Below are 14,929 nucleotides of genomic sequence, written 5' to 3'. Positions count from 1 at the left end.
TGACATTTTTGTTTGTAAGACCTGGGGTGGAGGTTGCTGCATTTAGTGGGTAGAGAAGTCAGGGATACTACAAAACATTTGATAGTACACAGGAAAGCCCCCAACAACAAAGAATTATCCAGCTCACAATGTCAACAGTGCTGAGGATGAGAAACACTGGCCTAAGACATACTAGAATTAGGGAAGTTCTGGAGGGGCTTATGTTGTCTGAAGAAACTATTGTCTGGTTGAAAACTCTGATCTAGGGGTTAATATACAGAATATATAAAGAACATATACAACTCAATACCAAAAAAACAAATAATCCAATTTAAAAATGGGCAGAAGACATGAACAGATATTTCTCCAAAGAAGACATACAGACGGCCAAAAGACACATGAAAAGATGCTCAACATCAGTAATTATGAGGGAAATGCAAATGAAAACCACAATGGACATTCCTCAAAAAATTAAAAATAGAATTACCATATAATACAGTTATCACACTACAGGGTATTTACCCAAAGAATTCAAAAACACTAATTCAAAAATATGCATGCATCCCTATGTTTATTGCAGCATTATATACAATAGCCAAAATATGGAAGCAGCCCAAGTCTCCACTGATAGATGAATGGGTAAAGAATATGTGGTATGCACATACAGTAAAACCTTGGATTGGGAGTAACTTGTTCCGTGAGTGTTCCACAAGACAAGCAAACATTTCTAGTAAATTTTAATTTGATAAACAAGTGATGTCTTGCAATACGAGTAGTATGTGATGTCGAATATCACATGATCACAACTAAGCCAATGGTTCTGTCTCTCTCTCTCTCTCTCTGTGGGATTGTGGGTGATCATCTCCCATGCTCGGATGTTCAGTCTCAGGCTGCAGTGTTTGGCAGAAATCAGTGATTTTTCAAAACGTTGGAAGGTGCCCACAGCTGGCACCAACAGTGTATTTTTTTGTCACTTCAAAGCACCTATGGACAGTCCTTTGCTTTTCCATCCAATAGTAAGCTTATGGATACTTTGCTTCATTCTAGGTCAGCCTGCCTGCAGATATAGACACTTTCCTCTGCTGCCTTATTGCCAGTTACATTAAATACAGTATATGACAAGTTTATTAATACTGTACTATATTCAACATCTGTGTAAGCATATACAATGGTCCCTGTGCGGAAAAATGTTGAAAAGAAAGGCGGTAAGAAGGAGATGATTGTGGTGGAAGTTAAGAAGGAAATCATCGAAAAGTACGAATGAGGTATGTGAGTGGCCAAAATTGTAAGATTTTATAAGAAGTCTATGCCTGCATCTCATGTGAAGAGGAGGAGAAAAAGGCAGAGGAATCCCTCACTTCAAATGAGATTAGGGAGATGTGTAAAGTGTTGGAAACAGTGCAAAATTATGTAGAAAAGCACCACCTGAATAAGGCTGTAAGAGTACCAGCGATGAATCTGTTTAACAACAATGTAACGTCACATTTCCACAAAATTCTCAAAGGAGGCAAAATCAAGTGTCATTGGATAGGTTCCTTGTTAAAGTTGCATGGAAAGAAAAAGATTTCATTGAGTCAATAGATAGCAGTGATTCCATTAGTGATGGTAAAAGTTGTCCTACACAATAACCTTCCTCTCTCTTATCTCGCTCACACCAGCCATGATGGTTTTCAAACTAAGTGCAGGTTAATTTTATATTTTCTTTATTACTTTGTATTATATTACAGTATTGTAATCATTTTTGTATGAATATTTTTGGGTTGTGGAAAAATCATCTGAGTTTCCATTATTTCTTACGGGGAAATTTGCTTTTATATACAACTGCTTTGGATTACAAGCATGGTTCCAAAATGAATTATGTTTGCAAACCAAGGTTTTACTGTATACACAATGGAATACTATTCAGCCAGAAAAAGGAATGAAATCTTGACATTTGCAACAACATTGATGGATTTAGAGGATATAATGCAAAGTGAAACTAGTAGATCAGAGAAACACAAATACCATATGACTTCACTCATACGTGGAATTTAAGAAACAAAACAAAGGAAAAAAGAGACAAAAGATAGACTCATATATTCAGAACAAACTGGTGGTTACCAGAGGGGATGTGGGGAGGGGAAATGGGTGAAATAGGTGATGGAGACTAAAGAGTACACTTATCATGATGAGTACTGAGTAATGTATAGAACTGTAGAATCACTGTATTGTACACCTGAAACTAATATAACACTGTACATTAATTATACTGGAATTTTAAAAAAGATGTTAAACTCTTGACATGGAAGAATGGCTAAATCATGCTAGGATTCACCACTTTCATGTCAGGTCATTGTGTTGCTAGCTGAATATTCTGGGGATAAATCAAGCTGAAGTTGGTTGTCGTTGATCTATTAAACATGCCTAAAACCTGAAAGAAAAAAAAAACCCTCCTTGAATTATCCTATATAGAGTATGAAGGTATATAGTCTTTTAGATATAGATATGGAAGGTACAGCCTTTAAAATTTTTTCTGATTTTCCATATTCAATACTTAGGTCAAGGGCACCTGAGTCGGTTAAGTGTCTGACTCTTGATTTCTGCTCCAGTCATGATCTGTTTGTGAGATGGAGCCCTGTGTCCAGCTCTGTGCTGAAAGCGAGAAGCCTGCTTAGGATCCTTCCTCTCTCCCTCTCTCTCAGCACCAGACCCCCCCCCCCCCACACACACACACACTAAATAAATTAACATTTAACAAAAACTACTTAGGTAAAATCTCTCACCTCAGTCAAGAATGCCTCATTCCTCAGTCCTCATACATTGTTACTGTCACTAGGTGGCAGCATATCTAAATAATATTAACTGCTTTTTTTTTTTTTTTTTGGCATAAAAACTACTTTGGGGATTGATTTTTATTTATTTATTTCTTTAATTTTTTTCCAACGTTTTTTATTTATTTTTGGGACAGAGAGAGACAGAGCATGAACGGGGGAGGGGCAAAGAGAGAGGGAGACACAGAATCGGAAACAGGCTCCAGGCTCCAAGCCATCAGCCCAGAGCCCGACGCGCCGCTCGAACTCACGGACCGCGAGATCGTGACCTGGCTGAAGTCGGACGCTTAACCGACTGCGCCACCCAGGCGCCCCAGGGGATTGATTTTTAAAAAATAAGTAGAGGTAACTGTAAATTCCACAGTAAAAATAAGAAAAAAGAAAAAAAAAACAAGACTTAAGAGGAATATGAATAAACAACCATAGGCAGAAAAAATTTAGACTTCAAAATATATAGAAAATATCATTATGTGACATTTCCATGTAACAGAACATTTTGGAGATTATATACTATAGAAGAGTTTTAATACATGCAATATCCTTTTCAAATGCACCAAATATTTTATTTATATCTTACCATTTCTTTCTTTTTTCACATCCATTTTTGATGACTCTGTTTTAAAGGGGAATACACACAGAAGTACGATTACTAACATATATGAGTTCCCTAGATTAGTCAAAATAGATTCATATGAATAAGAATAAAATTGCTATATTTAGATATCAATGACAGGATTGAGTGGAGGTTTTGGTCAAGCCATCTGGGCTTGGTGCACACGGCCGGCATCATGGCAGAGCAGACCTGGAATGCTACATCTCTAGAGTCTGGTTAAAACTGACAGTTGGTGCAGTTTTGTGTTGGGTAAGTCATCATATGTGGATGTTGCCAGTAGAGTTATACATTTTCCGTATGTCAAAATCTATCCAATTCTTAGCAAATGGAAATCCAAGCAGTCACAGGATGAATGAGAGACTTTAATTTACCAAAGATTTATTTCACACCAAGAAAGGCTTAAAATATTATGTATCTTTAAACAATAAGCTACTTGTTATATTTAAATTTAACTGAATTTGTGCTATTTTAATCAAGTAATAGAAGCATCTTAATATGAAAACATATTAATTATACTGATAAGAGTACATAATTTATTAGTAGCCAGTAGGATTAAAGCAGAACATGTTTTGGTGTGTGAAAATATAACACAGCTTTTTAAGATATAAAATATTATAAGATACAATATAAGATATAAAATATAAGATAAAATATAAAATCACAATTTTCTTATCGGCCATTCCTGATATTAAATCTGTATTTCCCTTTTCAGTTATAGAGAACTTCTGCTTTCATTTTCAACATTGTTATTTTTATACTGGTTAAATTTATTCCAGTGAATAGGAATATATATATAAACATATATTTTATATATATATATATATAAACATATATTTTATATATATATATATATATATATTCCTACCTAAGAATCAGGAAAAATGGCTTTTTAAAAGTCAAAATTAGGGTTAGCTTTAAAGGGGCCATTAAGTAAAAACAATTATTATTATAAGAATTTTTTGTTATTAAATATTATTTAAGTTTATATATTGTGAAAAAGTTATTCCCTGCTTGAGAACTCTGGGATAAAAATGGATCTTCTGCTGGGATCTCTACTTATCTACCTTTTCTGTGAATTTCTATAGTGCACCATTGTGTTTTAATTATGCCAGTGGTTATCAAATGCTACCTTGTGTTCATCCAATCATGCATTCATCCAACAACTACTTCCTGAGCACCTACAATGCCAGGCTTTCTTCTAGGCGTTCAAATACCATAGCAAACAAAGTAAAGCAAATCATTGCCTTTTACAGAGCTTATGTTCAAGTGAGGGAGACACAATAAAGAAATAAATAATACTATATGAGAGAGCAATAAGTGATACTTAGAAAAGAGCCTCTCTGAAATAAGGGAAACACAAACCTCAACTATGCTCTAGATACAATACCAAATTTTTATCTTGCTCTACAATCAACATGTCTTCTTAACTCTGAGTAGGAGCAGGTAAAAGAAAAACAGTTTGGATGTTTTAAACTTTATGGTACCTTGGCTAGACATAACAAAGCGTCTTTGGTTGACGTTGAAGCTAGCATTGCACAGTTGACATATAATAGAAACTCTGTTGTGTAAAGCAGCATGATGGAAAATGGCATAGCCTGCCTCATCTGAAATATTGATGGTCAAGCTTGAGGTTTTACGGCTAAATGTATGGAAAACAGCAGATAATCCTCTTTTAACAGCAGACTTCATACCAAATGGGATGCTCTAAAAGGATTAAGAGCACCAGAATAAGTTTCTTTAAAATACACCTAAACTTTGGTTTAAGGAAAAAAAGGACGATAAACATATATTAATATATTTATAATAAATATAATACTAATATATAATTAATAAGTATGTATTGATATAATTACATGATTGGTGCTCAGTCATAGTAGAATTTTCACTTTCCATTTGAAAGTGTCTCACTGGGCAATGATTAAAGTTGTTAGAACTATTAAGAAACATTGAGAAGTTTAAAAAATATTTTTGGGAAGTTCCCCACCCCCCACTTTTTAGGGAGAAATTATAGCTACTTCTTTGTAGATGCTTAAAATGGGAAAATTTGCTTCCTGAAATACTTAAGCAAATGAAGATCCCTGGGTTCCTTTTCTGATTTAAGAACAATCTAATTTAGAAATCTAGAAACTAAAATTACATAGCTATAGAAATACAATTTGTCGTCTTTGTTCTAGTTCTCAGAATAGAGAGGTAAAAATACTACACTCTTCTTTGAAACATTCTGACCACTTAATATTTTAAAATTAAATGAACAGTTTATTCAATTCTTAAATTTATGGACATTGAAACAAATAAATGGTAAATAAATGCCTCAAATTTCTCATTTGTAAAACCAGAATGACAACAGTAGTACTAGTACCTTGAAACAGTTTGTGAAAAGGATTTATAAAGTGCCTGGCATATAAAATAAGCACTCAATAAATACTAACCTTTATTAAGATTGGTCACAATCCAGTTCATTAACAGATTGTTTTGCAACCCTACCAGAAATTTATTATCCAGAATTGTATGGCTTCTAAGCTGCTAAAATGTGGAATTTATATTTCATATTGAAAACTTAATTTAACCCAATAGTTATCCCTAAAATAAAAATTTGAGACATATACTTACCTATAATAACATATTATCTATAATAGCCTCCTATACTAAATTATGTAATGATTACTGAAATACCTTGCATTTCATAGCTTTTTTGAAGCCAAATTTTTTCTTAAATTGCTCATGTAATTGAGCATCTGTTAGAGGAAGTCTTTTTGGTTTCAGATTGTTCACGATTTCATTTATGGCTCCCCACCACTTTGTCTTATATAGTTGATGATAGAAAGTTTCAAGTTCAAAACAGATCACATAGTAGCTATAAAAAAAAATAAAGAAAAAACATCAATCTTTCTGACTTTGAAGTAATTTGCTACTTTTTTTCTATGCTAGCTAAACTTTATTTTTCTATAATAATTAAGTACAAAAATGTAGTTTAAATTGGACTTGATTGAAAAAGAAAGTCTTAGGGAAATGCTATGTTATGAACTGGTCAGAGGCTAATATCCTCTCTTCCTTGACCTTTACTTCCACTTCAGTTTTCTGAATAATATAGACTTCTGCATGGATAAAGGCATGTTTGAGGACCTGTTTGCATTTATTTGAGGTTGTCATTCTTCCCGTCTACCATCCTCTCACCCCAAGAGAAACTAGACCATAAAAATATAAACTAAAGGCCATCTTTACCCACACCTTGCAGAGACAGCGCCAGTCCAGGTGGTGGAACTTGTCACTGCCCATGGGCCTCAACTTGTACAGGTGCCAACTTCATCACTAGGGACTTGCTTCTAAAATCGAGGAGCAGGTACTCTGAATCTTACTCAGATTTGAAGGCTTTCACATCACAGCAATGATAAGCTCTAGGACCTTAAGGGGCTGTCTGAATCAGACCTGGATGCTTGATTCACATTGGATGACTAAACTAAATACCTAGAAGAAAACAGCTCACCTTCTCTTGGTGTCACACACGCTGCTAAGAGTGGACACCACAAACAGATACTCCAAGTCTCATAAGACTGCCTCCACGGATACAGGCCCAGGAGATCACACTAAGGATGTCCTTTGGTCTCTCAGTGGCCCAGCTCCACATCATAGAGCCCCAGTGCCAGCAACCTCTATCTTTTCATGTACTTCTCCAGGGAGCTGCCTCTGGCTGTGGTAACTTGCTATGGGGTCAGAAGCTGCTGACTACCTTTGGGGGCTCTGGTACTTAGTGATGTACTCTTAGATCACTGCTCAGGCAATGAAACAGATGTATAAATTTAACAAATACCAAAGGAATGTGGGTTGATTTCTTCTAGAAATTCAATTTACTTATCCAATACAAATCAAGCTTCCAGAACCAGCAGGGGGCTATCCTACCCTAGAAACTGGAGAAGCAAGAGGTGGTGAAGGTGGCTATACCCTGAGAAAGTCTTTGGCCACAGACTTTTGTGACCCCTTCCCCCCAAGATTGGATACACTATCTGCACTGGCCCCCTTTCTATGGAAGCATAGAAAGCCCAGATGGCCAGTGCTTTGAGGGAGAATTCATTCAAGTACTGCATAGGGACATATCACTGCTCTTACTCAAAACCTATGTGTAGATATTAGCAGGAACTATAAGGGGGCCTCACTTTTAAAACAGTTCCCTTCAGATTCTTCTACCTGGGAATCTGCACCCAGTGCAGATTTTGAGGAGCTTCTAGCTCCCTAGCTCTAGTTATAGCAGGAACTATAACAGCTCCCTTCAGATTCTTCTACCTGGGAATCTGCACCCAGTTTTTGAGGAGCTTCTAGGACCACATTTCCCTGATACACCATTGTCACATTAAGTTGATTTCTGACCTGCCTCCTAATAATCACAGCAACATCATGATGCTGGTATACTGTCCCCAAAATAGGACATTTTGGTACTGATATAAATTAATCTTTTTGCTCCAGTCATTGTCACCTTAATAATTCATGAGTTCTTGTACTTTAATGGAATGGCCAAATCCTGGGTATCTGACTGTGGCCCCTACTTTTTGATTCTGGTATGGTAGGAGGGCCCAACCTGAACCAAAATGAATCTAGGATTTAGATGTTTTCAGGCATGCCTGGAGGGCCAGTGGAACTGACCCTATTTTCATAATGGACCAGGGGTTTCCTAGGAGATAAACCATTCTGAGGAAAGAGAACATCAAGACTCAAGACCTCAGTCCACTAACAATGCCCCTAAAATCAAAGAGGGGAGATTTTAACATGGCATGTTTTCAATCATTCACCAAATGATCCCTACATCACAGAAAAGAACTGTTAGCAAAATGACTAAAAGAGCTGTTTTTGCATCAAATTATTAGGAGTTCAAGGTAGCACTTCCTTGACACCAATAAAATTGGGAAAGAAATACTTACTTCACTGGATTGGCTTCAACATGCCTCACAGTTGATACAAGGTATTTAACAGGCATCAGGAGAAGCCAGCTCCAGAAGTGACCCCAGATCCACAACCAGGAGAAATGATGTCAGAGACAACAATGGCATTAATGTTGAGTTGCCTTCATAGGGTCTGTTGAGCTCCAGGGGCCCAGGAGTGGATCATTACAGATTGCTCAGACAGGAAAGAGGAAAACTGAAGATATCTCACAGTACCTGAGAGCTGATCCATTGGCATATGAGATTCCTAAAATAACTATGTAGGGGGGATATTATGGAACTGAAGATTCTCTAGTAATTGTTACAGGAACCAAGAAAACACTGATTATTACTCCACTTGTGGTTTTTACTTTTACTCCATGCTGCCTGGGTCTGGGAAACAAGCTCATGCTGCCTTTGCAAGTCTGCAAATTCAAATCCATCTATCTGCAATTCACCAACATTGATGACCAATGTTGTGCATTAGTCAGAAACTAGAGAACCATTCTACTACAGTATCCCATTGAAACAATTTGACTGGATCTCTTACTGTTCAATGACAGTGGGCTTATGCCAACCATACTCCTTTACCTATAACAACCTCTCACCAAGTACAGCTTTTATCTCAGCTGCCTCCCTGCATCCTCAGGATCATTAGTGTCCAGCTAGTCACTGGAGCCTGGGGGGATAAAGTGTTATTCAGAGGTGCTTCTGAAATACTATTTACTTTGGCAGGTGTTGTACATGGAATGTGTCAGCAGTTGCTGGATCCCTGAATGAGGGATTCCTTCTTGAGCGAGATGCACACCAACTGTCCATTCTAGAGGCATGAGGTCTACTACTTAATTCCCTCCAAAATCATGGAAGTCATTAGCCACATGGTCTTTGACTTCATCTCTAGTACTATGTGTGCATCCAGACAGTATTCAATGAAAAGACCCACCTTTCATTGTTTATCCTGATTCTCCCTTTGCCTCCTTTCTCTTATTTTCCTCACGACCATGCATCTTGGAGATGCATGTGTAATCTTTGTCTTCTTCACATCACATGAACTCTCCCCAGCTTCACCCTTCAGCTCACTAAACATAGCCTAAAGCCAGAACTAATCCTCTTCCCAAGTCACTGCCGAATTTAGAGTGCTGTCTTCAGTCTTAAGTTGACTTGGCCTTTTTCTCTGTTGAATTTGATGCTTTTAATCTATTTCCATATTTAAAAATTCCTCCCCATTTGGCTTCCATGCTATTGTACTTTCTTGGTCCTCCTCCTTATATCATTCCTTCTCAACTCCTTCGTTCTCTCTTTTGCATCTCCCTATTTAAAAGCTGCTATTCTCCAGAGTTCCAGACTTGGTCCTGGTCTCTAAACCACTTCCATGCGTTAAAAAAACAGAAAACAAAAAAACCTCTCCTATATGCTTTTAAATCTCAAGTCTCTACCTCCTAATAGTAATGCCCCTACTCTACTTTCCATAAACTTCAGTATCCAAGACATGGAAACCCAAGAACACAAGACATAAAGATCCTAGCAATACTAAGAAAAACACACTGCTTCAAAAATTGGCAGGCGTAACAAGACCCAGCAGAGGAAGAGGATTTTAAATCATATCTGTTATGGAACTAAAGGGGTATTTGCTGAGTCCACTGCTTTTCAGTAGGCTCATAGGATTTGATCCTCACCTCCATTCCCATTTAATAACGATGTTAATTATAAGAACTAATCACTATCTCTAAAGATTATTACACAGAATGTACCAAAGTGCATGAAGTAATAAATATATTATTTATTTTGTTGACTATTTCAGTCACAGGCGTTATTGTGCTAGGATCTCCATGCTGAGGTATTAAGTTAGCCTTTGCATTTTGACACTTTCCTTGTTTTCTCCTAACTTTCAACAGGTTGTCACTACTGTGAATAATTACTGAAAAGTTCCTTACCTTTTTCCGTTAACTTCCATGACTGGTATTGAGTAATGTTCTTTGTATCCTAAATCTTCTACAAATGTATTAGCAGCACAATCCCGTATTTTTTCTAAATTATTCTAAAATATGAGTTATATTATTAAAAACATATCTTTAAATAAGTCTAAACAATTATAGCTTTTTCTTTTTAATTTGATATATAGAGAGAATGCATGCATGCACAAGTTGGGAATGGGGGGGGAGAGAGAGAGAGAGAGAGAGAGAGAGAGAAAACCTTAAGCAGACCCCACACCCAGCATGGGGCCTGACATGAGCTCTATCCCACAACCCTGGGATTATGACCTGAGCCAAAAATCAAGGGTCAGGTGCTCAACTGACTGAGCCACCCAGGTGCCCCATCAATTATGGTTTATTTTAGATGAAATTTTGTACACGTAAATGATAAATTTTTAATATAATATCCCATAAAACCCTAATAATATTTGCACGTATCCAGTTCCTACTTCAGGAGGGAGGAAAAAATACAAAAGAAAATATAAAGAAGGTAGAAAAGCAATGACAATTCACATGTATAATGTTTATATTAAATTCTAGATGAAATTACTGTTCTTAAACTCTAGAGGATCTGTGTTTTAATACTAATCTTCAAGGAAAATGGAAGATTTCTTCAAGGAAAGTGTATAGTGAATGTTGAGGGATTTCTACTGTATTCTTTGATCAACAATTTTAGCGCAAATATAGTCCATTTGAGATCTATAAATTCTATGAAGATAGCTGTACCTAGCTTATCTGTCATTTTATCTCTGACACTTCACATACTACCTTAGGGTAGCTGGACTTCATTCATGTGTGTTACATAATGTATGAAAAAACTAGTGAGTTAGGAAGATAATCATTTGGAGAGCTGCCTAGTGCCTGTGCCAGCAAGAGACTCTTTATGGATGGAGAATGAGATAAAAGCGCTGGGAAATGACAAACCATTTCAGGAACAATAATAATTTAAACCTTAAAGTCTTCCAAAGCATTCTCAACTGAAGGTGTGCTGATATCAAATTCAATTCCTCCATGAACATGAAAATATTGATCCTCTTTGTAGTGAAAATGCTGGCATTTAAAATCTCGCCCATAAATAAATGGAGGCAGTTCTCGCTCTGTCTTGACCTTGTCATCTCCAAAATAAAAAGAAACTTTTATTTAAAAAGTGAAAACAGCATATAAACAATCATATTTTGGAGATCTGGATTCTCATTTACATAAACCAACTGAAGAAAACTCCATATTAACTGAAAATCTTGGCAGTTACAGTCTATAAAATCATAGTCTTAGTATATATTTTAAACATGAAAATATATCACACATTTTGGGCATTTTCTGTAGTTTCATTGTACAGACATTTCAAGAGACTAGTTAAAACATTATTCTATGTGTGAGCTTAAGACTAGTATCTTACCTCCAATTGTCAGAAAAGATTTGAAACTCTGCCTCAGAGAATCTTTGGCTAAATAAATAAAAACTTAACCTGAGCTGGTTTAGGCAAAAAGAGACACTAATGAGAAATAGGTGGGTATCTCTCACTGACAAAAAAAAAAAGTCAAACCAGCTCACTTTTTTGGAAAGTAATAAAATCCACATATAACATTTATTAAAAAAAATAATAATAATTTTCTAAAAGTCCAGTAAGGATTAGATTCAATATTTTGACTTGTTAGCAGAATATGGTTTCATTAATGAAAAGTATATAATGCATTTTGAGAAAGGTAAAAGGTACAGAAAAGTACAAGGAATAATATAACACCCTAATACCACCTCCTAGATTTAACTATTAACAGTCATATTTGCTTCCAATAATCTAAGTAATAAAACATTACAGATATGGCTGACATCCTCCCATAATTGCTCCCATAATTGGTGCACGTTTGGGCACCAATGAAAATATATAAATTGTGTGTTAATCTGGGTGGGAGGAACAGTATGCCCTGCAGTCCTGTCAAATTCCATGTAAGTATGGTCCTATTTCAGCTTTCTTCTCTTACATTGGTTTATTTGTGTATAATAGTGCTGACACATTAGTAAAGTTTTAAAATATGTTTTCAGCTCCTTTTCAGAAATGTAAGACCATTCATGATCCTGTACTGCTCCATATTAATTACAGAATCAATTTCTAAACTTTCGTGAAAAACACAATAGGGATTTTGAAAAGAAGTACATTGAATTTATAGAGTAATTTGAATCAGATATGATACATTCACAATGTTGTTCCATCATGAACATGGCCTATTTCCCTATTTTTCTCAGAACATGTTTAAAGTCTTCCAATAGCCCTTAATTATAGTATAAATTCATACCAAGTACTATGTACATATACCAAATATTTTTAACTACTTAGGAGACATTAAATTTTGTTTTTTCTTTCTAACAGGCTACAGCTAGGTTACATGAGTGGACTCAAATACTACAGACAAAATTGAATTTAAATATAAATTTAACATATATATATATATATACACACATATATATATGTATATATATACATATATGTATATATATATATACATATATATATGTGTATATATATATATATAATTATTTTATATTTGATCTGTGGTGATACTTTTACCTGAAAAAAGTGGAAGCAGACTATCTAAATATGGAACTTTCATCTTCTTTTTCAAACTCAGTAGAAATGGAGTCAGAAAACATATTAACTTTAGGTATCCTATCCCTTTTCTGAGGTCTGTTTTCTTCTCAAAGTGTTTTTGAATAACCTTTTTCTGAAGATATAATCTTTGCTGTAGTCTCTGATAGGTACAAATATCAAGATAATCCTGATTACATTTTATAGCATTAGTAAGCCAATAGGCTGTTTCAAATATAAAAACATTTTCACACTGTTGAACTTGTATGGTACTGAATGTCAATTTTAGCATAATATTTTCAGCATATTTCATAAAAACAGCTTTTTCTTCAGGGCTGTTGGGATCATATGTTGGATCTTCATTCATGTCTTCATCATAGATTCCATTAAAGTCTGGATCCTTTGTAATATCAACCAAACCTTAACAGTAAAAAAGAAAAATTTTGGATAGTGAAAACATCATATGTGGCTTCTGGATAAATAGAGTGTATTGAACACTGGGTTTCATCTTGAAATCCTACTAAAGTGACAAAGTGATGATGAGATGCCAAAAAAATTATTAAAGATGAAAAGCAGGTTGATTGGTGCTAACTAAGCAGAGTAAAGAAAGATGGAAGCTTGTAGAATTAGAATAGATTTCCGTTGTCTTTGGAGGAAAGAAACACCATACCATGGAAACAACCTAAGTCCCATATTTAATCAGGGTTAACTAAGGAAGAACAAGAAAATGTGATTTCCCTTTAAACAGGGCATCAGTTTCTCACTTGGCCAAAAGTATAATTTTCTTTTCCAAGCCTTATATTATTACACATTTCTTGTTTTTGCTGATAACAGAAGCTAAACATATACAATAAGAACTTTCCTGCTAACTAATCGTGATGAAATAAATAAGAATTAAAACTCGATTTTTCTCTAGTATCAATGACAAATTTCCTGTTACATTTTCTTCCGATTTATGATGAAATTAAGGACTTCCTTGCTGCCAAATTGTCTTCTTAAAGACAATTACACTTAGAATGTTACCCTTAATCTAAGCTTGAGAAAACTGCTTAGAATCACAAAATGACTTCACAGAAAATGTGGCGTTTGTTAACATACGTGCTTTAGACGTGTAAATGAGACATCAATTTGCGTTTTTCTTTTTCCTTCCTCAAATCTATTAAAAAAAACCCTCCAAAAAAAAGCAGAATACACTTACATTTTTATTTTTATTTTTTAAAAATATTTATTTATTTTTCAAAGAGCGAGAGAGCGAGAGAGCGAGCCCGCGCAGGGAGGGACAGATAGAGAGAGAGGCAGAGGGAGACAGAAGATCCGAAAGTGCGGAGCCCAATGCGGAGCTGGAAGTCACAACTGCGAGATCATGACTGGAGCCAAAATCAAGCGACAGACACTTAACCAACTCAGCCACCCAGGCACCCCTCACTTGGATTTTTAAGTGGCCACTATGATTCACCTCCTTTTTGCAAAATTTAAGAAATTATAAAGAAATTTAAGTATTTCTGACAGCTTAAAAAAAAATCTAAACATAAGCCAGAGTATTGTTGACACGCCTAAAACTTTGTAGCCTGAGGTGGCTGGGGGCCAACAGGCAGCAAGTCACTTCTCCCCACAGAAAGTCAGGAAGCCTTAGAAATTGGAAGCCTGTAGAATCTAACAGATCGTCACGTCAGATTTACGGGGGGGGGGGGGGGGGGAGGGGGGCCCCCGGAGCAGAAACAGAAGCAGCAGCAGCAGAAGAAAAAAAAAAAGATTGGTTCGAAGTCTGAATTGGTGCAGTGAAACTCCCCGATCGTCTTCCCCAGAGAACACAGCCCCTCCCCTTCCTCTCTAAAAGGTTTGAGCAGCACCGCTGAGGGCCGGGAGGAGAGGCTGAGCTGAAAACCCGGCAAAGTGAGTCTGCGCGCTGAAAGGGGGACATCTTCAGCCCCTCCCCCTCCTCTGGCCCCAGTCTCGCCCTCCTTCCAGGCGGGAGTCTGCGGGAAACCGATGGATCAAGGAGAAAAGACCTACTAATACAACATGTGGGGAGAAGCTCCCCAGTGAAGGGGCAGGGTTTCTTC

The 14,929-nt window shown here is 36.2% G+C and overlaps 1 protein-coding gene across 2 annotated transcripts in view; it reads right to left on the bottom strand.

Moving 5' to 3' along the window:
- ANKAR (ankyrin and armadillo repeat containing) overlaps positions 1 to 14,929 on the bottom strand; it is a 72,392-nt gene that overhangs the window by 46,571 nt on the left and 10,892 nt on the right. For both annotated transcript variants that reach the window (XM_027054731.2, XM_027054725.2), the window contains 6 exons: positions 12,849 to 13,286; positions 11,237 to 11,400; positions 10,247 to 10,350; positions 6,076 to 6,256; positions 4,887 to 5,106; positions 3,367 to 3,402 (listed from right to left, as the gene is read on the bottom strand). In XM_027054731.2, the coding sequence (XP_026910532.1) occupies positions 3,367 to 3,402; positions 4,887 to 5,106; positions 6,076 to 6,256; positions 10,247 to 10,350; positions 11,237 to 11,400; positions 12,849 to 13,233 (1,090 nt within the window). In that variant the 5' untranslated portion in view covers positions 13,234 to 13,286. The remainder of the gene's footprint in view (positions 1 to 3,366; positions 3,403 to 4,886; positions 5,107 to 6,075; positions 6,257 to 10,246; positions 10,351 to 11,236; positions 11,401 to 12,848; positions 13,287 to 14,929) is intronic.

Source organism: Acinonyx jubatus, chromosome C1, assembly GCF_027475565.1.
Source record: "Acinonyx jubatus isolate Ajub_Pintada_27869175 chromosome C1, VMU_Ajub_asm_v1.0, whole genome shotgun sequence".
NCBI lineage: Eukaryota > Metazoa > Chordata > Mammalia > Carnivora > Felidae > Acinonyx > Acinonyx jubatus.
Note: the sequence above shows the minus strand (reverse complement) of the source record. Positions and strands in the feature narration are given on the sequence as shown.